This window comes from Cryptomeria japonica, chromosome 11 (assembly GCF_030272615.1).
Source record: "Cryptomeria japonica chromosome 11, Sugi_1.0, whole genome shotgun sequence".
Classification (NCBI taxonomy): Eukaryota; Viridiplantae; Streptophyta; class Pinopsida; order Cupressales; family Cupressaceae; genus Cryptomeria; species Cryptomeria japonica.
Window position 1 is genome coordinate 371,323,447 of NC_081415.1, and position 24,723 is coordinate 371,348,169.

Genomic DNA, 24,723 nt, shown 5'->3' on the forward strand with positions numbered 1-24,723 from the left:
TTATCCAGGAAACTGCAACCACTAACATGACTTGCCCACTCACCAAATGCACAATGGCAGTGCATATCACATGTAATCTCTCATATGTGCACAATCAAATTTAACCAATTACAAGCATGCCCATGATGTTCATAGGTAGAACAGAGAAGATAGAATATGTCAGCAGCATGCAAGCACAACAAACAGGGCAGAAGCATAGGAGCATTTCACTCATCATTCATAAAGAAAAAAGTAAAACAGTTCACATGGAGGTGCACTTGTTAGTGGCAAAGGGTTACCAATCAGTGCTCAGCCAACAAGGGTATTCAATTCAAAGTTGGTTAGCATTCTAGGTGGCAAAACTACCTCAATCTTCCACCTGCTCATAAGGGAGAAGTGGCAACAACATTATGAAACTCTGCAACCATTTTATTCCTTTTAGGCCCACCTTTTTATAGTTTGAACCATTTTTATTAAATTAATATTATAATATTAATATAATGGTCATCTTAGTCATTTAGTTAGTATTTAGAAACTTTCGTTATGTCTTTTCTCTTTAGTTAGTTTATGAAGTTTCCTTTCTTTCTTTCATGTTTCTATTCTCGATCATTTCTGTTATGGAAAGATCATCTTGTAATTTTCTATATAAAGAGTATTCTTCTCCTTAATTAATTACAGCATTTAATTATCATTTCATGGTATGCTTGATTTTTTCCACAAAAATCAAAGAGTTTTATTTTCGTTTACTACTCATGATGGCCATGAGTAAAGTTTTTGAACTGACTAGGGGGTTTTGTACGATTGTCTCCTCAAAAATTGTGGATGGGTTTTCTAATTTTTCTCCACGCTATATCATGGAGGGTTTTGCACAATTTTCTCTTCAAAATCGTGATTTCGCTATTCGTTTTTTAAACATTTTTTTCACACAAAAATCATGCGTTATTTCTCTGTTGGAGATTTTTTTTCTTTTTCCACAAAAAATCATGAAGGGTGTTGTTGTTCTCTGGGTTTTTTGATTTTTTTCCAAAAAAAATCATGATGGGTTTTTTGCATGAGTTTTGAGAAGCTGATCTTGGTGTCTTTGGATAAAGAGAGGGATGGCTTTATTACCCAACATCAGGTTGGAAGGATTGTGGTCGACAAATTGTGGTAAGCTTGGTCATATCTAGAAGTTCTGCAGAACCAGGGAGGCTCTCAACAGGCTCATGTCACAGAGCATTCTGAGGAGAAGGGGGCAGTCTTCTATGCATTCATGGCCAAATGACCCACAAATTTTGTCTAGTCTTTTGTAGAGTAGTTAGTAGAAAGACCATTAAGGGAGGGTATTAAAATAATATTGTAATATTGATATAATGGTCATCTTAGTCATTTAGTTAGTATTTAGAAACTTCAGTTTATGTCTTTTGTCTTTAGTTAGTTTTAAAAGTTTCCTTTCTGCCTTTCGTGTTTCTATTCTCAATCGTTTCCATTATGGAAAGATCGTCTCGTAATTTTCTATATAAGGAGTATTCCTCTCCTTAATTAGTTACATTATTTAATTATCATTTCAATTTTTTCTTCCCTTGAAATGTGCCTAAACAGTGGCAAAACTATTTAAAATCAGTGCTCAGGCATAAAGTAAAGACCTAGGCCTAGTTTTCTGAAGTATTTGCCACCTATCATCCTACCCGCACACTTTTTAAGTGGCTTTGCAACTCCTAAACTCCAACCAAGCTCTAAAGCTAGCTTTTCAAAATTTCACGCTTAAGTTCAGTTCCAAAAAGAAAAATCAGTTGAAACAGGGTGCCGTCCTATTCTTGGTCAATCTTAGTGCAAATTTGGTGTAATGTCCCCTAATTAGTTATACTTTAAATTAGCCTAAATTTGCCCAAATCTAAAATAGGTAATTAAGTTTATGGGAGTACCTTTGTATATTGTTTTCCTGCAACACAAAATTAGAGAACATATATGAAGTAATACTTATAAACTGAAACATATGCTAATGAATTAGATTGAGTGATATAAACTTTTGATGTATTAATTATCATTAGTATCATATTTGTTAGATAAAATCAGATTGTAGGTTAGTTGCCATTCTTTATTATCCAATTTCTTAGTGCACTAGGGTAGGCTGGTTGGATAGGGTGTCCAAGAGACATCCACCCTAGGCCCAAGAGCAGATGCTACATCCCTCTTGGCTCCATGTGGCAGGTGTTAAGCATCCATCATGGAGTGGCGTGCCCAGTGAGGTGTCCTATCGCCGTTCCCCCTTATCTCAACCACCTCCTCTCTTAAGCCCAAGAGCAGATGCTACATCCCCCTTGGCTCCATGTGGCAGGGGTTAGGCATCCACTATTGAGTGGTGTACTTGAGAGAAGGTCCCTCATATGTAATGAACCATTTATGTTATTCCAATTATATTCATTATTTAATTCTATTATGATAATCATAGTTGTCACAAATCCCATTACATTATATTGTCATTAATGCTTCTTATTAGTATTAATTTGTATTAATCATTGTTTGCCATTATTCTCTTACAATATGATAACAAATTGTGCAAACTGAATTTGATTGCCTCATTCATCCTTGGGTTCATTGACAGAGGTGTAAATATAAATTGTGTTAAAACAGTGATATTATGTGAAATTGTCTTTAAATTGCTTCTTCATTTTTATGTTATTATTGCCATCAATTTAATTAACATTACATTCAGCAGTTCAGATTCAGTGATATACAAATATGATTATGATATGGAAGATGTTATTTTATCATGTTATAATATTAGATCAAAAAGTACCAAATATGTACCTGTCATTGCTTGCTCCTGTTTCCTATCCCTGCTGGCAGCCTTGATAATCTCCTCTATTGTTATTGTTTAGTCATGTCAATCATTATTGGTTGTATGTTTAAGGATTCTGTCACTAATTTAACTAATCATTCTTCTATCTAATTGTGTAATGTCCCCTTCTCGAGCATGATCTTCTCAGATGACCGTTGGCCTATTCTGGAGACTCGTAGGCTACTTGGACGGTTTGATTAGGGTTTCTTGTGTGGAGGTTGCAGTTGCTCGTGAATTGGTGTTTGAACTGCGGATTCCTTCTGGGTTTTCTGTGGGCTTCGCAGTGATATGTTTCTCTTGGCATTCTGAGCACTTTCTGGAATTTACTATTTTTAGTAAATTCTATTTCTGGCAGTGATCCTATTGGTCTCGGCACAGTTGACTTTCCTCTTCAGTCGACTCAATTGGTTTATTCAATTTTGGCCTTGGGAATGCAGTTTCGGAGAGATAAGTTCATTTCACTTAAATAACATTATATTTTAATGTTATATTTCCCCCCTTGGCCTAATCTCTTAACTTAATGTTGTTTTAAAAGGGGTCTTTAAGGGGTGGCGCCATCATTGAGATTATTTTATAATTATTAAGGTTGAATTTAAGCCTTAAGTTGGACGCCAATACTTAAGTGATGAATTTAATTAAAAAGTCAAAATTGAAGCTTTGAAGAAAAAGACGCCATCTATTGGAGGATTAGGGTTTGGCTCTGAAAGGAAGATTAGGGTTTCGAGAAGGTCAACGGAAAATTATAAAAGGAAGCCTTTGGTTCTCTTTTCGTATCTTTTTTGTCTACAGGAATGTTATGCTGCTGGATTGGCTTTGGGATTGCTTCGAGGAATGTACGCCTCCTAGCTTGGCATTGCTTCTCGCTTGAAAGATAGCGACTAGTGGTGAGATAGTGTAGTTTTGAGAGTTTGTATTGGGATTTGTGCATTGCAATCAGCTTATGGCTTTCTAGTTCAGATTTATGCATATTAGAGAAATTCTGGAAATTGCATTTTCATTACAGCAGGTTGTCTTTTCATTCATAAGTCAAAAAATACCAAAAAGATCGTTCTGGGTATTGTTTAGATCCTTTTGTCTGGGAAGGGCGCACCTTTGTCTTAAGTTTCAGATTTTTTATAGAAGCATGGGATTTTTAAAGTAAAATCACCCCTTGCTGGGCCGTACCTTTTTGCTTGTCTTGGTTTTCGTGCATAAATTAAATAGAGACTTTTGATCAGCTTTTAGTGTCCTATCTTGGTCGCCATCTTCATAGGATCATATTGCATTTCGTCTGGTGGAATTTGATTGAGTTTGGAGTGAGTTGTGAGTGAATCTGTGAGTTACAGGGCTGCTGTTCATGCATGCGGAAAACAGGACTGTCACAAATCAGATTGTCAAGTTGGCTTAAATAATAGAGTTTTGATTTAAGCTTTATTACTCAGTGAAGGAAACTCAATAAATATTGTTGCAGCTCTATTCATCTCTTGATTCACATTGATAGCAAGGCATTATCTATCATATTGTAAGCTGGCAGTAGTACTGACAGCAGTTCATAATCTTGCTTTATCATTTTGTAATGCTCATCTCTACATTCTGTAATTGCTTTGTAATATCTTACATCTCCGCCCTATGGTAGCTCCTTTCCCACTCCGGGTCAGAAAGCACATTCTGGGTGTTGAGTTACTTTCAGCATTCTCGCTTATTTTCTGTAATTGCATTGTAATTCTTAGTATCTCCGTCATATGGTAGCTCCCATTCCATCTCGGTTTGGAAAGCACATTCTTGACGTCGAGTTATTTCAGTTTATTAGTTGGTAGGGATCCTCTGACCACATGCTTGTCGTTCGCCGGCACATTCTTAGTTAGAGTTCTTTGTATCAGCATTTCTTTCAGATCCTCTGACCAATGCTCACCCCTTGCCCACATCGGGATCCTGGTGTACATTCTGGTTAGAGTTGCTTCAGCATCGTTTTGGTTTAGAGCTAACCTTAACGGGTGCGTTTTGTTTGTAACTTGCAATTGAAAAAACAAAAAATTTGGCTCGGAATATTTCAGATTGTTCTTCCTTAAGGCAGTGATACAGTGATACCCTTAATTGCAATCATTATCGGTTGCTCACAATAAAACGTGAATATATTAAAAACTCCTCTAACCAGAATATTGGAGGGGGGGAGAGGAGGGGTGGAGAGGGGGGAATATGACAGTATGAACATTATAAGGTTTCATATTAAACATACATATTAAGCGCATTCCTATGCAAACCACCAAGGACAAAGATGTTCCTGCCTGTAACTTAATAACAGTTCTGATCTGAACTGATCGATGATGATGTTACTGGATGATTTGCTTCCTTTCCTTTATCTCTCTCAATGTGAGGGAGAGGTCACACCTCTTCATCATGTATGCCCTTTGACAGGAGACACACTCTTTCACCATTAGCACTCTTTAAAAGAGTGCAACTCATCATTATTTCTGCCCTATGAAAGGGACACAACCTTTCACAATCAGACATGCACTTCTTATTTAAGTCAGTTCTGCACTTCTGATTCCCTAAATTATCCCCTCTCAAATGAGGCTCTCTTCTCCATTTTATACCTCATATTTGGGAGAGTCACAACTTATCATTTCATGCTCTTTGTCCATTCATTAACTTAATTAAATTTTTAATTTTATTTAATTATATTCTTTTATATTTTCATTTTAATTTTACTTTTGTTCTTTTAAATTTTAATTTTATTATTAATATTTACCATTAAATTCTATTTCAAAGTGGGGACATTACATTTGGGCAAGGAAACTCGTATACATGAGAGTCAAACCCCTTTCATACACTCAAAAAAACAATTTTCATATATGGATCATAGCAGAAATAGGAGCTATTTTTCTGATTTTTGCAGGGGGTTTCCAAGACTAGCAGCTGTGTTCCAAGAATCTTCAACAGTGATGAGAAAGAGGTCAGAATGTAACAGCAGAAACAAAGGCTTTCCATGTATAGTTTCAGCGGAGGGTTTTGGAAATCCCACTACAATATCACGGATTTATGGTTTGTTTGAGTAGATTCGCATTAGGGTTTAGCTATGGTGAAAAGAAGTATATGTGCTACTTTCTAAGTGTTCTAACCACCATGGTGTTCATGTGATATCCTCATATTATCAAATAATAGTGATTTATATCTGAATATGCTTATACATCAATTATTTAATTATGAGTTTATTATTCATTCAAATTAAAGATATGAATGAACCTCCTTAGTATTAAATAATCAAACTCATCAATAAACAGATTACTAATATGCCTTCATATTAATATTACATATCACATATTAATAATCTTATTAATATCAAATATTCATTAAATAATTATTAAACAGTAACAATTAATATTAATTTGCAATTATAATTACAAACAATAATATTCACACTAATTATTAATAGTCACAAGAAATATTTATTACAATCAATAATTACTATTATATAATATTTATTAAATAGTCACATAAATATTAATTTGTGTTAATTACAATCAATAATAATTGGTAAGAAATATTCACAAATAGTATCGGTAAACATCATGGTTAACCGATGCTTATTTGGAATCACCGAAGTGGTGTAGTGCAAAGGCTGCAATCTAATAGACACATTGTTTTACAGTTTCTTGTGGAGAGACATGTCCATTGAACACTTTAAATAGGATGGTCTCTCTCCCAGCCAAGGTAGCACGTAAGAAAGAGGAAATAAAGAAAAAGGTCAGCAGTCCCACGGTCTGTGCTGGTAAGAATATGGTCAACAAAGATTATAGTGGGATGTTACTAATATAATAAGAAGCTGTTAATAAAATAAAATATTGTTAACACAACATGATGCTGTTAAAATAATATAATACTGTAAATACAGTATAATCCTATCAATATAATTTAATACTGCTCATACAATTTAATACAATTAGTGTGACATAAGAGGGGAGAATAGGAGACTGATAAGACAATACTTATATATGTCTGATTATAAGAGGACTGTCAATGGGATGAATATAGAACTGGAAACTCATTCTGTCTCTTAATCATAAGGATCGATATTTAAGGAGAAACAATAAGTCTGGCAAACAGTCACAATAAGAGATAGATATCTGAGTATAAGTAGCAAGATAATCAGCAGTCTTATATATTGATAACATGCATAATGGAATATATTAATAATTTGCATAGTGTTGTGACGTTTTCACACATCACCCCATTGCAAATGGGGACCCCCTACTTTTTAGGCCTTTACAGTTTTTTGGCTATGTTTTTGGGGTCTTTTCGCGGCAATCTCGTCAGTCTCTTTGCCTCGCAGGCGTTTGGGGGTCACTTTGGTTATGTCTGCTCTTCGTTCGGGCCAATTTGGTGAAGTCTAGGGCTCGTTTTGACAATTTAAGGGTCTTTGCCTTTAGTCCTAGATTTTAGGGGGTTTTGTTAGGGTTTTTGAAAAAATGAATACAGAACTGGAATCGAGACCCTTCAAGGAACCTCCCAGTAAAATTTGAGCGAAATCGGAGTAACTTTCTATTTTTAGAAAGTTCCTATTTTTTAGGGATCTTCCTACATCCCAGATTGTCTTCATTTGGCCAAAAATCAAACTTCTCTTTTTAGTAATTTCTATTTTTAGTAAGTTTCTATTTATAGTAAGTCATATGACGTCCTGTTTTGGGGTCTAACACTGGTATTTTAAAAAGTTTCTATTTTTGGAAAGTTTGTTTTTAACAGGACCATTCAAGCAGGCAATGAAGATTGAACATTCACGACTATTTCTAAATCCGGAAAGCCAAAAGCAGACAGAGTGATCACACAAATGGCTAAGTGTTGGCATCAAGTCTTGAAGTGGAAAGCTCAAAAAAATATTCAAGTCTGGAAAGCAAGGAGAAAAATCCTTCGTCAAACTCAAAATACACCTAAATGGAGGAGTCTGGCATCAGGGAAGGATAAAAATATTGAAATTCCTTCCACAGAGCAAAATGGCGCCCTAGTGCAAGATGGGCGCCAAGCTCAACTGAGCTTGGAAATCATGAAATTGAGGAAATCCATTGCAAAGTGATTTTGGTGCCCAAGGTTGGAGGTGGGCGCCAAAGTAAGGGTGCCTTGGAAATCGAAGAAAACTTTAGAATTCCCTCCCTAAGTGCAAACAATGCCCATGCCAAACCAAAAGCGCTAAAGGTAAGGGTATCATGGAAAAGTCAAGAAATTGTGAATTCCTTCACACATGGAGAATTGCGCCTAGAGAAGAGGTTACGCACCAAAACTGTAGGGTATTGGAAAATGAACAACTTGTGAAATTCCTAGGCAAAGTGTCATCAGCACCCAAGGTAGAAGATAAGCGCTAAAGTGAAGACTCCAGAGAAAAGTAAAATATGGAGGAATTCCTTCCTGAAGTGAAATTTGCGCCCATGTCTCATGGGAAGGTGCCAAAATAGACAGAGCGTGGAAGGAAGAAGAAACGAGAATTTCCTTCCTCCGCATGGAAATGCGCCCAAGGTGAGATCAAGGCACCAAAGTTGAGTTAACAAACAAAATCCAAAATCCTTCCCTACACACAAATAGCGCCCAAGGAAGAATCAAGGTGTCAAATCCAAGGGGTCCTAGAAAATGAGCTAAGGTGTCAAAGTAGACAGAGCGTGGAGAATGGAGTGAATTCCAAATTCCTTCACACATGGAGAATTGCACCTAGGGGAGAAGGTTGGGCGCTAAAATTGCAAGGTCTTGGAAAATGAACAAACATCAAATTCCTTCCTTAGAAGAAATTAGCGCCCAAGGTGAGATTAAGGCACCAAATCCACCATACCTTGGAAAAGTGAAAATATTGTAAATTCCCTCTCCAAGTGAAAATTACGCCCAAGTCTGAGGGTGGGCACTAAAATGAGGGGTCCATGGACAATCAAACAAACTTCAAATTCCTCCTCCACATGCAAAATGCACCCTAGAGGTGGATCTGGCGCCAAAATCAACTCTCCATGGAAAATGCAGAAGGGATGAAATTCCATGATATAATGAAATTCACACCCAAGTCAAGGAAAGGATATCAAAGTTGCTAAGGCATCGAAATGAGGAAATTCCTTCACACTGTGAATCCCAAGTCCAAGATGAAAATTTCCAAGGCGAAGGGGAATTTGGAGGTCAAGAAAGGAAAGGAAAAGCAAAAATCCCCTCGAGAAAAATTTTAAAATTTCCATTTTAGCAACCAAATCTCATCAGAATTTGATATTTTTTTGTAGATTTGGAATCGTAAGAGATTTCTCTCTCCTGGACCCAAGTCCTAAATTTAAGGAAAATTCCTAAAAAATAGGAGATGATGGAAAAGTTTGGAAAATCTCCTCCAAGGTGTGGAAAGTTCAAAACTTCAAGAAAATGTTTCCAGTCAAAGATTCTCTCTCCGGAAGTTTTCTCTCTCCAAGGGTTTCTCGCCAAGTGGCAGCCAGGTCAACATATATTGAATTAATGACAGATTCCTTTTGCATGTGGTCGTCACATCCGGAGATGATGGTGCATTTATGGTTTCATGGTGGCATATTTATTGCTGAAATGTTTGACCAAGTGGCCGCTGAGTCAATGCATGGCAGGGTGGTGGAGCATCTTTTGCATGTTGTCATCGCATGCGAGAAAGGTGGACAATTATGACAACATGGCAATTTTGCATGTAGAATATTCAGTGCATGTGGGCGAATTTGGTAAAGATGGTGCATTTAATGCACAAATGGATGCTATTTTGGGTACTTTCGAATTAATTGTATAAGGGCATGATGGGTTATTAATTGTTGATTCCCACCTTGTTGCATCATGTGTGGGGAATCTTTTAGGGAAAACCCTAATTAGGGTTTTGCAAGTAATCATGGCATGAAGCCTATATAAAGGGGTGACCCCCCTCATTTGAAAGCAGGGGAGACTTGTATGAAATTGTTGCGATAAGTTTTGAGATAATAACAGTGAAACATTGTTCTTTGATGGTGTCCACTTAAGTTATTTTTTCGAAGTTTGCATGGTTTCACCCTCCTCACTTAGAGTAGAAGTAATATAGTGCTTTGATTTCAATGGAAAATGTAATGGTGTTCGATGAATTTCCATGGTTCATACTTTTTGCATCTTGCCGATTGTAAGTTGCAGTGTAAAGTTAGCTTGAACCCCCAAATTTATGCTAAGTTCGATTGTGAATAGTCGTTTGGATTGCGTCGTGTTGGGTATTCAAATGCACTTTCTCAATGTGAAAATCCTTCAACATCCTCAGAAGATTGTACCAGTTCTTGCAGAGTTGTAGTTGATCTTGGCGAAGCAGAGCTTGGTTTATCTAGAATTTGTCCACCAAAGCACTATTCATTGATATCATTGCCCTTAGGAGTAGATTTAGATCCTTCTAAACCTTTTCCCCTTTATTTTCAGTTCATTTTAGTCCGTTTGAAGAAGCATCACAGAATCACCATATCTGATGATGGAGTTCCAGCCACAGCAAAGAAGTGAAAGAGCAATCCAGACATAAGGCCCCTTGGATTACCAGCATATCACATCTGCTAACTAAGTCGCGTCTGAAGCATAAAGGAACCTTGGAGTTAGCCATTTAATCTTTTTGCAATCTTAGCATACGGCCTAACCTTGATCAAGAGAGAGTAAGGTGACCGTTGGTAACTTTATTTTGTGTTCGGGGTTGTCATAAAAAACACGTCAACACATAGGTGATCATAATAATAATAATAATAATGATATTAATAATGATGATGAAATTAGATTTATGTATATGATAAAGTTGTTAGCAATTTATATATTCGCTGAATATATATATACATAGATAATGGAAATAATATCAATGAGATGATATAGATATATATATGTCATTTTGCATTTCTAAGCACGGTGAGGGAAGGTGTGAGAGAATTGCAAGCGGGGTACAGCATATGAACATCCTTCTAGATACGCCACCTTGAAGTGGGATAAGATGAGCCCATAGAGGCCAAAGGAATACAAAGGGTATGGTCTTTGCGTCTAGGAAGAGATGGTTTCTAGGGCACTCTCCACAATCTTTCCCCTCTTCTTCACCATGGCTCACAAATACAAGAAGTAAAATCGTTAAGGTATTAGGATGATGACTAGTTGAGGGTCAAAGGCACCTTATTGTAGCTTCCCTACTATCTCCAAATGGATCAAATGTTGAAGTGAATCAATTATAAGAGGTGAGAGGTTGATATGATGGAGGGGAGCGGTGTAAATCCCTCACTAGGTACGCCACCACATGATGATGGTTGAGGACCATCGGTTAAGGACCACATGATGCCACTGAGGATAAGGTCTTGCCGTTGGGCCTAGGGTAGAGGATACTTAGGCACCTCATCATGTCTTCCAATTCAACCCTCGTTATGGTTGAGTCTCCATGTAATTGTTGATATGGGTTGTATAGATCAATATATACATATCCTAACCCTAGAACTGGATGTATTTCATGAGTTATATCTACATTGTTGTCTAATCTCATTGCGGGTTTCGAAAAATAGGCTTATCTCATCTTATTCTTAAATGAAGATTATATCCCTAACTATGTTTGCCCTTGTTTCATTCTGGATTTGTGAATTTAGGACAAAAACTAGGGCATTTACGAAAAGGGGCATTACAGCTCACAATATTGAATGCTTTCCAAAATAAGATGATTAACATCAATAAATTCATCATGGTCAAGGTTTCAATGTCAAGTCATAAAATTGGCAAGGTATTCATTAAAATCATGTTCATAAGCTTTCAATAATTTTCTACAAGCTCCAAAGGGTTTGCCAAACTTCATCAAAATAAAAGAAAAGGTACATCCAAAGCCACCCATCCAAAAGTTTATTTTTACTCATCACTTTTTTCTGAGAAAAATGCATATTATGAGCTCTGTTTTTAGTCAGTGCTATTTTTAGTTTTCCTCTAATTTTAGCATTCTTTATTTTTAGCCTAGTGTCAACTATTGTTAGATCATCTATTTTTAAATCTTTTGTAATGTGAGAGATGTGATTTGCAAGTGGTAGTTTGTAATAATTGTACCAGCAATTTAACTTGGGATTGCCGAAGTTCAAATTTAGTTTTAATGGATAGGATTTTGTCATTTATCCTACATGTTATGCAAGGAGTCAGTAGCCAGAATAGAAGTGTAGTTAATTTCTTTGATTTATTTTCACACATTCTCTTATAAACATTATAAAAAAAGGCCACTTGCACTTAGATTTTTTATGGTAATTCTTACACCGTCTTATTGATTAAACTTTTGTTCATTGAGTATTAATTATTATTAATCCTACATTACTGTTGCAAGTATTCTACCTTATGTGTTATTGTGTTTTATAAATATCACTTCACAATTACTAAAAGAGTTGTATTGTAGTATGTGCTAGGTCAATCTCATGTAGCTTTGACTGCAACTATTGTGTTAAGCTTATACTAGTGGTATATGTGTTTAATCCTATTCAATCTTTATGTGTTTTAATGTCCCCTTTTGGGATTTACCATAATTCAGTCTTGAGACAACAATTCAAACTTAAAATGAGAGTTGTAATATATCAAACTGAATACATTTCATTATAACATTTAACTTAAAATTCTAAGAATAGTTTGGAGAATAGAACTTATCTTGATAACTCTCTCTGATTTGACAATGGCTTTATGTGGATAATCTTCTACAATCCTTTAATGATCAAGGTTGATGGCTGATTCAGATTTGACTGTAGAAGCCTGCAACAATGGTGGTGAAATGGAAGACAAACCCAATTCAAATATGTCATTGTGTCTGATTATATCTTTATACTCCTGCTGCAATTCTTGGCACCGTATCTGAAAATTAACCTTGTGCATGTGCTTCTTCACCTTGCAATCGGATGGGACCTTACCCTTTTTCACTCGGTTGTCTATTGGCTCGTGTGAGCACTGTAAAACTGAATAATAAAAACAAATCTTCTATTTTCCCCTCTTCTTTCCTTCCTCTCTACATGATGATTTATATCTCCATATACCCCTTCAAGAAGGGCGCGAACTCTTTCAAAGACTCAATCATTTCAAAAGACACATCCTATTGCCACATCATGATTAGCTCAATAACATTGTTGCTTTTTCCTTAATAAGGTGGTCCCTTATAATCCTCGATAATTGCTACCTATGATTAATTCTTTAATTGCTGTTATCAGCCTTATGTAGCGCCTTAATAATGATCGCTGCACCAAGATAGATGAAGTCACCATCATAACCAGGGAGGAATCCTTTCCACGAAGTCGGACACTATGTTTTCTTTAATATATCGTCACATGGATATTTTGTGACTTCAATCACTAACCCTACTGAAATCAAGAATGTAGTCCAATGTCATGTGTTGGTGATATACCTGGTGTAGACTTGAATTATGTGTTGGAGTAATTTTAGGACAATTATCTAATTATGTATTAATTAGGTCCTTTAATTTCTTTTTACATGTGTTGAGATTATTGGGGTCTGATAATTTCATTTATGGACATATCCTGGGTTTTTCTATTCATCCTTCAGTTGTCCGCCCGGCTAAGGGCAATTATGGGTCTTGGCGACATGGCATCCTAACACATCTCAAGTGGCTAGATATGTTGCCTTATTTGTATGGACTCATACCTGAACCAGCAACTTCAGGAGGTAAATCGGCTTGGGATAATCTTACAGACCATGTTGTAGGTGTGATTTGTTCTAGTGTTGATTATGACACTATTTGTGCTATATCGGACCTTGAGTGTCCTCGCGCACTTTGGACTCGCCTTTGGGAGATATTTGGAGACCCTCATATCTCTCCATTTCCAGAGGATGCTGCAATAGATTGTCTTCTTCCCCTTGCACATGTAGATTTCATGCCCTATGATGATGATACTATAGGGGAGCTTGAGTATGTCAAAGGTCTTGCATGTTCCAATGGATCAGAGGCCTATCTTCATGTTCCTACTCACATTGAGATCCCATCTCAATCATCTTCATCTTTTGTTGTTCCTGATCAAATTGGCATTGGCTCATGCATAGCCCCCATTGATTCAGTGCAGCAAGACATTGTTCTTCTAGACACGGCTATTTGGGATTCCTATCTTGCAAACATATCATCCTTGTTTGTGGAGTCTCATATTTCAAATCTAGAGGACTATTTTGAGGACATTCATCTCCTCTTTTCTGATAGCCACATCAGTGTTGTCAGCTCATCTTTGTCGCCCATGGAGCTTGTTCTTCATCAGTTTTTGCAAAGTCTTGATTTGTCACCTCCTATTGTGATTAGGCATGTACCTGATTGGTTTGTGGCACCATCATCTATCATGGACATAGCAACATTTGAGCAGTTTCCAAAGGCACGTACAATTTGGATTTGGATTCCTACATCTTCCAATTTATGGGAGTGGCTTCACCTATCTCCTGTGGATTGGTTTCTTTCGAAGGGGAGACATGTTGTTTGCAGGAAGTGGATCATGTTTTGTCTTCAAGCGTTCATCATTGGCATAGTAACTACTTCTACATTTGGGGGGATTCTTATCCTCATTCTCTCTCTTATGAAGGGGATATTCATTGTACTTCTGTGATCGATTTTGTACTTGAGGGGCCATTTGGAACCCTTCATCTTAATCACATGTAGTACCTTTTTCATTGCATCTCTCATTTTTGGAGAGGGATTTTTTCCCATGTGGTTTTTCTCCTTTTCTCCATTTAGAGAGATCTCATTGGTGTGAGTTGCATTGGTTTGTAAATGAGTACCTAATCAGGCCTTTGTTACCGGGACTCATTCATGCATGCATTTTGCATTCATCATTAGCTCTTTAGCTTATCCCTAAGTTAATCTTAAGGGGGGTGTTGGAGTAATTTTAGGACAATTATCTAATTATTTATTAATTAGATCCTTTAATCGCTTTTTCACTTAAGCTAAACTTAGGTGCTTTATTTAATCTAGGTGTTATTCTTTTTTAGTCTAAGTTTACTTAGAGGTGCTTCTAGTTAGCTTTTCTATCTTGTAGTTGAGCTTAAATTAGCTAATACTTTGCATTGCTTTAGTTCTTCTAATCTTAGGATTAGGGCATCTCTTGCTTTCTCTAAAGCAAGTCATTCATTCATTGTAATTGTACCTTCAATATTGAATCTTCAATTATTTTGTGCAATAATACAAAATTCTTTGGTTGTTATAAAGCATACAATCTTTGCTTGATCTTTTTTGTGTGATAGGTGTTTGCTTGCAGATTATTCTTGGCTCCTGTGGTTGATCATCAACTTCTACATTATGCAACCGTTACCCAAAGTCAATAGTGCTAGAATGAGCAGATCCAATAAAATACAATAAACAAAGTAAATTTCCCTGATGCCTTGAGTGATCAATTTCAATCTCCCTATGTATCTATCACCTCTGAATGGTTGCATCTTGAAAACCATGTCTTTTCCCCAATTTGCATCCCTTCACAAGTGATCGCATCTCTTCACAACAATAATCGTTGTATGATCAAACTTAATCAATGACAATTAAAGTATCATCGTATCACTTCATTAATGTCACTAATACTCATTCCTTCCAAATATCGTACCTCCTTTACTAATTTTTTATTCATTGATTTCCATATTATGCCGATCATGCCTTCATAGCAATAGGTTCATCCATTACTGTAAGTGTAGTCGATACAATGTATTATTGGCCACCTTTACATTCATTGCTTGAATCGCTATTGTTGCGCAGTCTTGAGAAGACCGACCACCTCTATGAATCAACTATCGATCCCTTGATGAATCGCTTCACTTGTAATGTCCCCATTTTGAAGAAGAATTAATTAATTAATTTAATTAATTAAGTTGTCCAAATTATTGATAAATTTATGGATAGCTTGATTAGTTATTTTAATTAATAATATTAAGTTAATTATTTATAAAGTTATCAAATAAATTAAAAATTAAAAGATGACTTTATATTTAATTAATTTAATAAAGTGACTAATTAAATATTATTTCATAAAGTCACTTCTAGAAGCTTCTGGATGTTGGGATGAAAAAGTATTAAAGGAGATCAAGATGAAGCTTCAAAAGCAACTTGGATTTGGATTTTGTTTTTGATTGGGTTTTGTAGAACCGTGAGGTGTCTGCAGACTTTGGTCTTTGGGAACGAAAACTCCCATAGATTGCATAACTGAGGGAGTGGAAGACCTTCCGAGGGGTTGCAGCTGAGAGTGGAAGATACTCAGTCTTCCATATTGAGCATATTGAGTTACTACATGATCATGATGGTTGGGGTTCATGGTATCTCCAGATTTTCAGATTGTGTGCCCATTGTATATCGATTTTTGATTGAAAAGGGAAGCCGATCTTATTGGAGGAACATTGGGAGTGAATTGTAAGTTAGCTGATTGTGTTGCAGGTCTGAGGCAAATCGGGTTCCAGCCTTCATCCCCACAATTTTGCCATTATCACTTCATTGAAGCTCCAAGATCTCCAGTTGAGATCAATGCTAGCCTTGTGAGCAAGGGCGATTCATCCTACGATCCATTGAAGGTGAATAAGGAAGGTTGCAGGTGTAAATCAGTCAAAATAGATCTGAAGACAAGTCCGTAGCAGACTTCCATAACCCACGATTTTATTCTATTTCCATCATTGGAACATCAAATCATACAAAGGAGGGCAGCGCTAGTGTTGACAATGAAGGGCGATCCCCTTGGGGGTATTTTGAAGGGAATTTAAGGAATCAAGCCCAAATCAGATTCTGAAGACAAACTGATCAGACTGCTGGGACACACAAATTCGCTCCTAGGCATCCATATTGGTATCGAACTTGGGGCATCTTGTTTTGGGGGAGATAGCGATCATACTTGGTAAAAAGGTGAAGACTTAGAAGCTGTCAAACTGTTAATTCTCAGCCCACCATAGCAGCAGCAGGGGCGATCTGGCAGGAGGGTCGAATGAAGTCATTGGAGGCACCAAAATTGCTGATATTGCTCTCTTCTTCAATTATCAAGGAAGGCGATTTGTTTCAGGTTCATTTGACACTGAAATTTCATTGTAATCTCAGTTAGTATGCATGAGTCCATCGCTGTCATTAGTCTTCAGAGAATCTGAAAAGGGTCAATGATAATGGACAATGTGTTTGATCATGATGTTGACGATATTATGTCCTATTTAAACCTCATTTTGGAAATAAGGGAAGAAGGAGTTAATTTGCATCTTTAAGTATGAATGTTCTGAGGTTACTTGCCAACTGTTTGTTATAATATCAGCAAGCTATAGGTGTTTGTTTGTGGATCTAAATTGGCATTGAACTCTATAATTTAGTGGCATATGCATCTTTGGCAATTGCCTTAATCATTAGAAGTCATTTATTGTTGATCTTTCTTGAGGAATATGCATTAGATGATCTCCATAACATTCTGAAACTTCTGAGACACATATCAGCATAACACGCAAAAATCAAAGTTGCATAACACACAGATTGGATAGACAGATTGTAGCAAATATTCCTTGTATTTTCAGTCATACCACTACAGGGGATATTTCATCACTTCAAGTTTTCTCCGCTGCTCCTTGTAAACGAAGTGCCTGTCGTTCTTTGTAATTAAACTTGCCATTCTTTAATTAAACAAGATGCTGACCTGTTGCATTTCTTTTATCTTTAATTGTTGCCTCGTTCTTAATACTTTCATCGTTACATTCAAAATCTTATCGGTGCTTAAACTTGTCTATGTAATCGGCCTTGTTAATCTGCCATACATTAGTTAGTGAGGTCAGCAATATATTGAGTCTAAATATAATCTCCCCCATACCACTGTACACATATTTGAACATATCGTCAAAGTCTGCTGCACGCATATAATGAAGTCGTCTATAGTGTAAGAAACTCGCCCAGTATTGAAGTCCGCCATAGTGTTGATAACTATTGCAAGAATGCTGTCTCTTTAAAATATAGTAATTGATATCTTAATGAATTATATTAATTGCTGCCTTAACCTTGAGTTGTTTGCTTAATCTTATTGTTAACAAGTGTTTTGCCAAGTCAGACATCCTTTTCTGATCTCTAGTATGAGAACCTTTCCTCACTATAAAGATAATACAAGGAGCTTTCTCATTGTTTGCTTGTTTGGTTCTACATATTGGATGGGGACATCACATGTGTACTTGAATTGCTCAATATCTACTTTTAGTAGAATAGCATAAGCATGTAGTCATATGATTTATTTTTAGTCAAAAAGCATAAAAATATTTTGCCTTGAAATGAAGAGTGTGTTAGCTTTTTGCCCTAAGTGAATCCAAAAATGTACAATTTTAGTTTTTGTAATGTCCCCATTTTTATGCAATCCCATTTTGCAAGGGTTAGCCAATTTTCAAGGTTTTCTAGTGGATCCAATTTTGCTAGGAGAGTTCCAATGTTCTTGGTGAGCTCAATTCTTGGTTTCAGTGGGTTTCGACAGTAGTTGCTATTTATACTAAGTGCTTGCATGGCACCAATCTTTTTGAGTATTTTTGGGTTTGTTTTTTGGGTCCTCAAAGAATACTGCTATTTATAGTAAATGAGCGCATAGCAACGAATTTTCTATGTTTTTTTGGGTTTGTTCTCTTGGTCCATGGAGAACTAATATTCTTTGGTCCTTGGAGAACACTACTATTAATAGTAAGTGGTTGCATGGCACCGACCTTTCTGGATCTTTCTAGGTTTGTTCTCTTTGGTTCTCAAGGACACTACTATTTATAGTGTGTGCTTGTGTCAGCATCAGTTATCATCTGTCAGCTTTAGTTCATTCCGGCATGTTCAATTCTATGTTTTTGGTGCCTTGGTGAGTTTCCATAAGGTGATGGTAATTATTTGAATATTTTCACTTAAGTATTTCAAAAGTGGCTTTTTAATATTTAACTTAAGTGAAATAATATTTCAAAAAGTGTGTCTCCAATTGGGACGCCTAGGCTATAAGAGACATAAGTTGTTTTTAAAAGTTATATGGGGGCCTTTTTCAAGGGACTATTATATTCAAATATTTGAATTTGCTCTAATTTCTCCCTCCAAGCCTATATATTGGGGTTTTGGCTCTCATTCTCTCATTCTGCTTGTGCACACAACAAAATGTTGTTGAAATGAACTTGGAGAGCTCTTCTTTGGATTGTTGAGGAGGAAAACCCTCTTCAGTTAGCCTGGTTTCAGTGGTGCAAGATCCACCCTAGCTGGTTGTTGATTTCAATCTGAGTTTTCAGTTATTTGCTTGATTTGGTGACAAGAGTTTGATGAAAAATCAAGATTTATATGGTATTTTGATTCATATTTTCAGGGTTCAATTGTGTGGTTGATATTTTCAGTGACTTTCATGGTTTTGCAAAAGGTTTGGAGTTTGGTACCTGACCATACACTTTCAGCCTGCTGGTTGAACCTTCATTTTGATTGATATCTGATAGGGAGAATATCTTTTGCTTCTGGGTATTGAATAGATCAATTTTCCTCAGCAGGGAAACCCTAATCCATGTTTGTTTGGTGATTTTGGTGTTGTCTTTGATTTTCCTAAACAAATTGCCCACTTGCAGGCCATACAAGTACCCTAAGGAGGCACATGGGAGCCATTTCAGACTTGTGGCTCATGAAATATGGCTGCAAATCATTCTTTTTGAGGTGCTTAAGTGAGTTAAGGTGTTAGCAGGGTTTTTGGGCAGACCGAACGTTGAAAAAAATTGATTTGAATTTTTTCTTCTAATCGCCCCTGTACATGACAGCGCCTAGATTTGCTACAGCAAGCAGCTCTGGATAGTTTGGTGCCTTTGGAATGTTTGTTTATCATTCAATAAGCTGGTATAAGGTCCAATTTTCTGTAGGCAAACTTTCCATGTGTTGGGAGTGTGGATTTTATCCTAATGATTCCCTTAGAGACTGCTGTTGCAGAGATTTTCTGAGCATGTTCAGACCTAAATTTGAGTTACTTATGATTCAAGGGAGCTGTAATACTGATCTGAGCACTTGGGAGAGCTGAGAACTTGTTTGTGAAGACTCCATATCTTTTTTTTGCCTATGGTGCCTTCCAAAGACCATGAAACACATGATTCCAGTGTATTGAAGACTGTTCTTTTCATTAAATTGCTGCTACAGGTCTGCTAAGTCAAGTAATCGCTCCATATTTGAGGTACTTTAGTCCTGTAGGCTGTTGATTTAATTGTTTGCAATTCATGATCATATGATTGTTGGGAAATACCAAAAAACTTCAATGGAATTGAAATGCAAGTGTTCTGAACAATGTATGATCTGAGTCTGAGTTTCCTATCAACAGAATTATCTATTTTCATTTGCTATGTTATCATTTCCATTGGTGAAAACAAAACAAAAAAATCAGCGCTGCATATTGCAGTTTTCTTCAACATAAGCATGAATCACCCCAAAAGCACAGTAAAGATTGTAAATAAGCAAGTACATATTGTCTAAATTAGGGTTTCAGGTTTTTTTTTGTTTACAGGGAGCTTCCCCTTCTAATTCGAAGAACAATTCTACTGCACATATATTTCATTTTATGTCACACTAAATGGTATGAATTAAGATGCTAAATTTTTTTGGCAGCTCTACTTGGGAATGGCAAAAGACTACCATCTTATCCATTGTGATGTTAAAATTTGGCATAGAAATTTCTAAGTTCATACACAAATTTTCAACTTCTAAAGAAAAACCAATAGAATCAATCACTGATTAGGAATGTAATCAAATCAACAACAATTTTCCACCATCATTATTGTCATGAGCAAATCAAATTGGTCCGTTGGCATTAACAAAACATAATGAACTACATCACAAATCAAGGAAGAATTTTCCAAAGTTCTATGAAGATGGCAAGCAGCATCCAGATAAATATATTTTCGCCTTTGCCATGTGGAAGTTTGAGTGTAACACACAAAAATATTGCAATTCACTTGTTTTTGGAGCCATTACAAGGTGCGACAACTAATTGGTATCATCTTGTTGATTCAATCACAAGTTAGGAGTTGAAGAGCAAGAAGTTTCTTGCATATTTCAAATGCCAAGAATGATGATTGCAAAGCTATGAGGAAATTTGTTGTGAGATTCAACCATCTGGATACCACAATCATAGACACTCTAAATCCTTCTTTTGAGATTCTTCTAAGCTGCTTCGTAAATGTTTTATCTCCACAAATTGCTTTCTTTCTTAAGACAGGTCATATTACAAAATTGGACACTCAAAAAAATGTCATCAAGTTGGAGGATCATGTAATTAGTTCAAGAAGAATTCAAAAAGATTCAATCAATCCACTAGTTTTTTAATATCCCACAACTTTAGCAATTGCCACCTCCTCTAGGTAGAAATGATTCTTTCATCAATTATGTTAGAGATGAATCTCATCTACCTACTCCAACAAGGCAAGTAGCAAAGGTTTAAACAACTTCTAATAGCTTCAAATAAAAATCAAAGGACTTTATTTGGTCCTCAACGGCTACTAGATGAACTCAATGAAAACTGAATGATGGGATATACCCAATATGAACCTAATAAGTAAGAAACAATTTTCATAATCATACATTAAATGATGTCATGTGTTTTCTTAGCCAAGAACTGCATATAGAACAAGAACATCCACAAGAAGCAGAAAATTTTCCTACTTTGCTCAAATTATTTAAGGCCAGAGAGGGGTCGTTGATAGAAAAAGAGCCTAATGTTACACAAGTGTGCCATATATTCTCTAAGGAGGATGAGATCAAGTCAGCATCTGAAGAGCGAAGTTATGTTCCAATTCTTTATACTGAGAAAGAAGAAATCAATTGCATCCAAGAAGACAATGAATCCAATAGTTTATCAACTTCCTTCAAAGGGTTGTTAAAAGATCCTACACCACATGTAATTGAAGATGAGCAAGATATTTAGCTCTCTTTGGAGTTTCAAATTCAAGTTCAACAATTTCCATAAGAACTGGGAATGAAAAACCTCAATTGATATCTACTAAGGAGATGAAGGCATGGCTACAAGAGGTTGATGATGTTAGTAAAAAAACGTAGTTTGATAACGAAAAAGATTTCCTTTTATGGCAGAACAGAAACCAAACAACGCGAGAACAGGGATTCCTTACACGCTGGAATTCGATTTTCAGACATAATAAGAGAATTTGACATGTGACAATTTGACTATTAACACCATCTAAACGGTAAGTTGAAGTTGTTACCTGACTGTTGCCACTACCATTACAATATGCATATTTTGGGGAAAAATGCAAATGACTTCAAACTGTAAACTAAAAACTATAAGATAAAGTGAAGCGCACGTTCAAATATTCATGTAAGTGGAGTTTTCTCGGCTTATCAAATTATGTGGCAATTTATCAAAACTTAATTCATCTCAATCAACCAATACTAATCATGACTAGTGGTTCATAAAAAATTAAAATCCATATTTAATGATCATAAATAACGCACTTAAAACTTACAATTACTTTACTATAAAAAATAAATAGTAATGAATGACAGAATTGTTGTTATTGGTCTACTTACAAGAAGGATGAGGTGATGTGAGTAGAATAGCATCAAGTTTATCATGGACAAGTTTACTGTCCACCAAAAAACTGAGATATCCTTTTAGAGAAGCCTCCCAAGCACCCTGAGGTTGTTGAGGATCAGATTGAGGCTCTTTTTGTTTTGTATGAAGTCTCATTGCCACAAATCGCATCTCCTCTGTAAATCCCTTGGCCTCTCCAGGCAACAACTTTCTCCTCTTTTCCTCCGCTTGAGCAGGAGCATCTAATAACATTAATATTGGCTTGCCCACTCTCATTGCTCTTCCGCTGTCTTGCCTAAATCTGGGTAGCTGTGGCCTCATATATATTGACATGGCTCTTGCCCTGTCATTCCTATATATCGGTAGCTCTGGCCTCGTATACACTGAAATTGCTCTTGGCCTGTCTTGCCCAAATATTGGTAGCTGTGGCGTCATATACACTGTCATTGCCATTACCCTGTCCTACTCAATGGAGACCTTCTGGACTGTTAATTGCTTTGCTTGCGACACTGCACCACTAACTTCTTAAATGGACATGGGGAAACAATGGTAAAAGTAAAATACTCTTTTGTCTGAGTTTAATATAAATTCAACAGAATGCATACACGTGTATAAATTAGTTTAGATTAATTAATATTGATGTGTGGATATATTTAATTTTCAAATTAAATGTTATTTTAGAAAATATATATGTGAAATGGAGAGGGGTATTTAGTTTGAGAATTGAAGATGATAGACTTTTATAAAGGTTTTAGGATTTTTTAATCTTTTGATCTTTGAATGAATGAAAGATTTGAATAACGTCTACGAAACTAAACAATTTATGGGACCGAAAATAGCATCCTTAATTTGACTTCAGACTCTTTTTGATGTTGGATCTCTTACTATTAATTTTGACCAGGGGGCTGGCAGTTTGGTTAATTCTATCTTCCTCAAAAATTGGTGCATGTTGTCGACCTTTAATCCATTTCCGTATTGTTTGTGGATATCCTCATACGTTGTGCACTCCATGATTAAGTGTCATTTTGTTTCCACAGCCCCCTTATTGCAGAATATGCAAGTTCTTTATTCCCATGTTTCCTTGGGTATCTTCCACCTACCGGTATCACATCTAAGGTGATGTGATCCAATTGTCAATTGTGCAACTAGCATCCTCGCTTTCTCTTTAATAGCCCCTAAATATGTTGTGTCACCATGTCATTTGTTGAGTTAAACTCTTTGATGTTTTAATCTTTTTTCTGCCCAATCTATTTTGTCCACATGGCATTTCGAAATCTTTCAATAACATAATTTTTTATTTCACTATCGGTGCTAGGACACTCATGCAACTTGATGTCCCACTTGTTCATCCAATTGTTGTTTTGCTTGATCCAAGTTTTTTGCCTCCTATCTAGCGTCTCTTCCACAACCATTTTAGGCCAATGATGTTTATCCATGTTATCAACCTTCTTTAAATAGCATATCAATTGAATTAATGTTGATGCTTCCAATGGGAAAGTACCCGCTTCAGCTAATAGAATTTCATATGGAACTATGGTTTTAACTTTGAGGTTGCTTGTTATAAGATGTTTCTAGATCTTTTCTAGTTGTCTCCACCTGCAATTTGACATGCTACTTCCCCACAAATCACACCCATAAAGGACAACCGGTGTGACCAATAAACCAAAAAGGGTTTTCCTAGTTTTCCAATCCCATAGTTCTGCTTTTATGCATCTATTTTGAAGTAAGTATGAGGCTTTCCAACCTCCTTGTATCCGTTTTGTTCTACAAGTCTCCCAACTAAGCTTATAGTGAAAGTCAATCCCAAGATATTTGTATTCTTTCACTATTTGCAATAGACTACCTTCAAAAAGAAAGGTGATTTGTTTATCTTTTTCTTTTTAATGAGAAAATCATTATTTTGGTCTTGTTGATGTTCACTTGCATCCCAACCTCCTGACAAAAATCTTCTAAGGCTTTGAGATGTTCCCTTAACCCATGAGCTGATTTCAAAATTAGGATAAGATCATCAGCATATAAAAGTAGTTTCACCACATAACCAACCAATTGAACACCATCTCCCTTTGTCATGCTTAACCATGCTTCTAATTTATCAATGTATAGACCAAAAAGTGTGGGAGATAGAGGGCAGCCCTGCTTAACTCCAATATCGCTGCCAAAACATTCTGACATACCTTCACTTGTTCTGATTTTAGCTCTAACCTTCTCATACAGTCTATGTACAATAGCTCTATACACATCTGGTATGCCTAGTTCTTCCATTTTGTGCCATAGTTTGTCTCTAGGAACCATGTCAAAAGCCTTCTTGAAGTCCACAAAACAACAATAAGCTTCCTCACCTTGAGTATTCCAAAAAATTTCAATCAATTGTCTAAGAGTGATGCAGAGGTCAATGGTAGAGTGCTTTGACCTAAAGCTTGCTTGCCCTTTCATCCTCTTACCCTCCTTTTCTGCCCAACTATTGTTCCTTCATTCTACCATGCT

General features: G+C 36.3%; 1 protein-coding gene across 2 annotated transcripts in view; it reads right to left on the reverse strand.

Moving 5' to 3' along the window:
• Positions 1-22,781, reverse strand: part of LOC131069473 (heme oxygenase 1, chloroplastic) — a 145,434-nt gene extending 122,653 nt beyond the window's left edge. The window contains exon 1 of one of the 2 annotated variants that reach the window (XM_058004909.2): positions 22,236-22,777. In XM_058004909.2, the coding sequence (XP_057860892.1) occupies positions 22,236-22,692 (457 nt within the window). In that variant the 5' untranslated portion in view covers positions 22,693-22,777. Of the gene's footprint in view, positions 1-22,235 lie in introns of both variants that reach the window. The other variant, XM_058004910.2, reaches the window with a different exon arrangement.
• Positions 22,782-24,723: the final 1,942 nt, after the last annotated feature.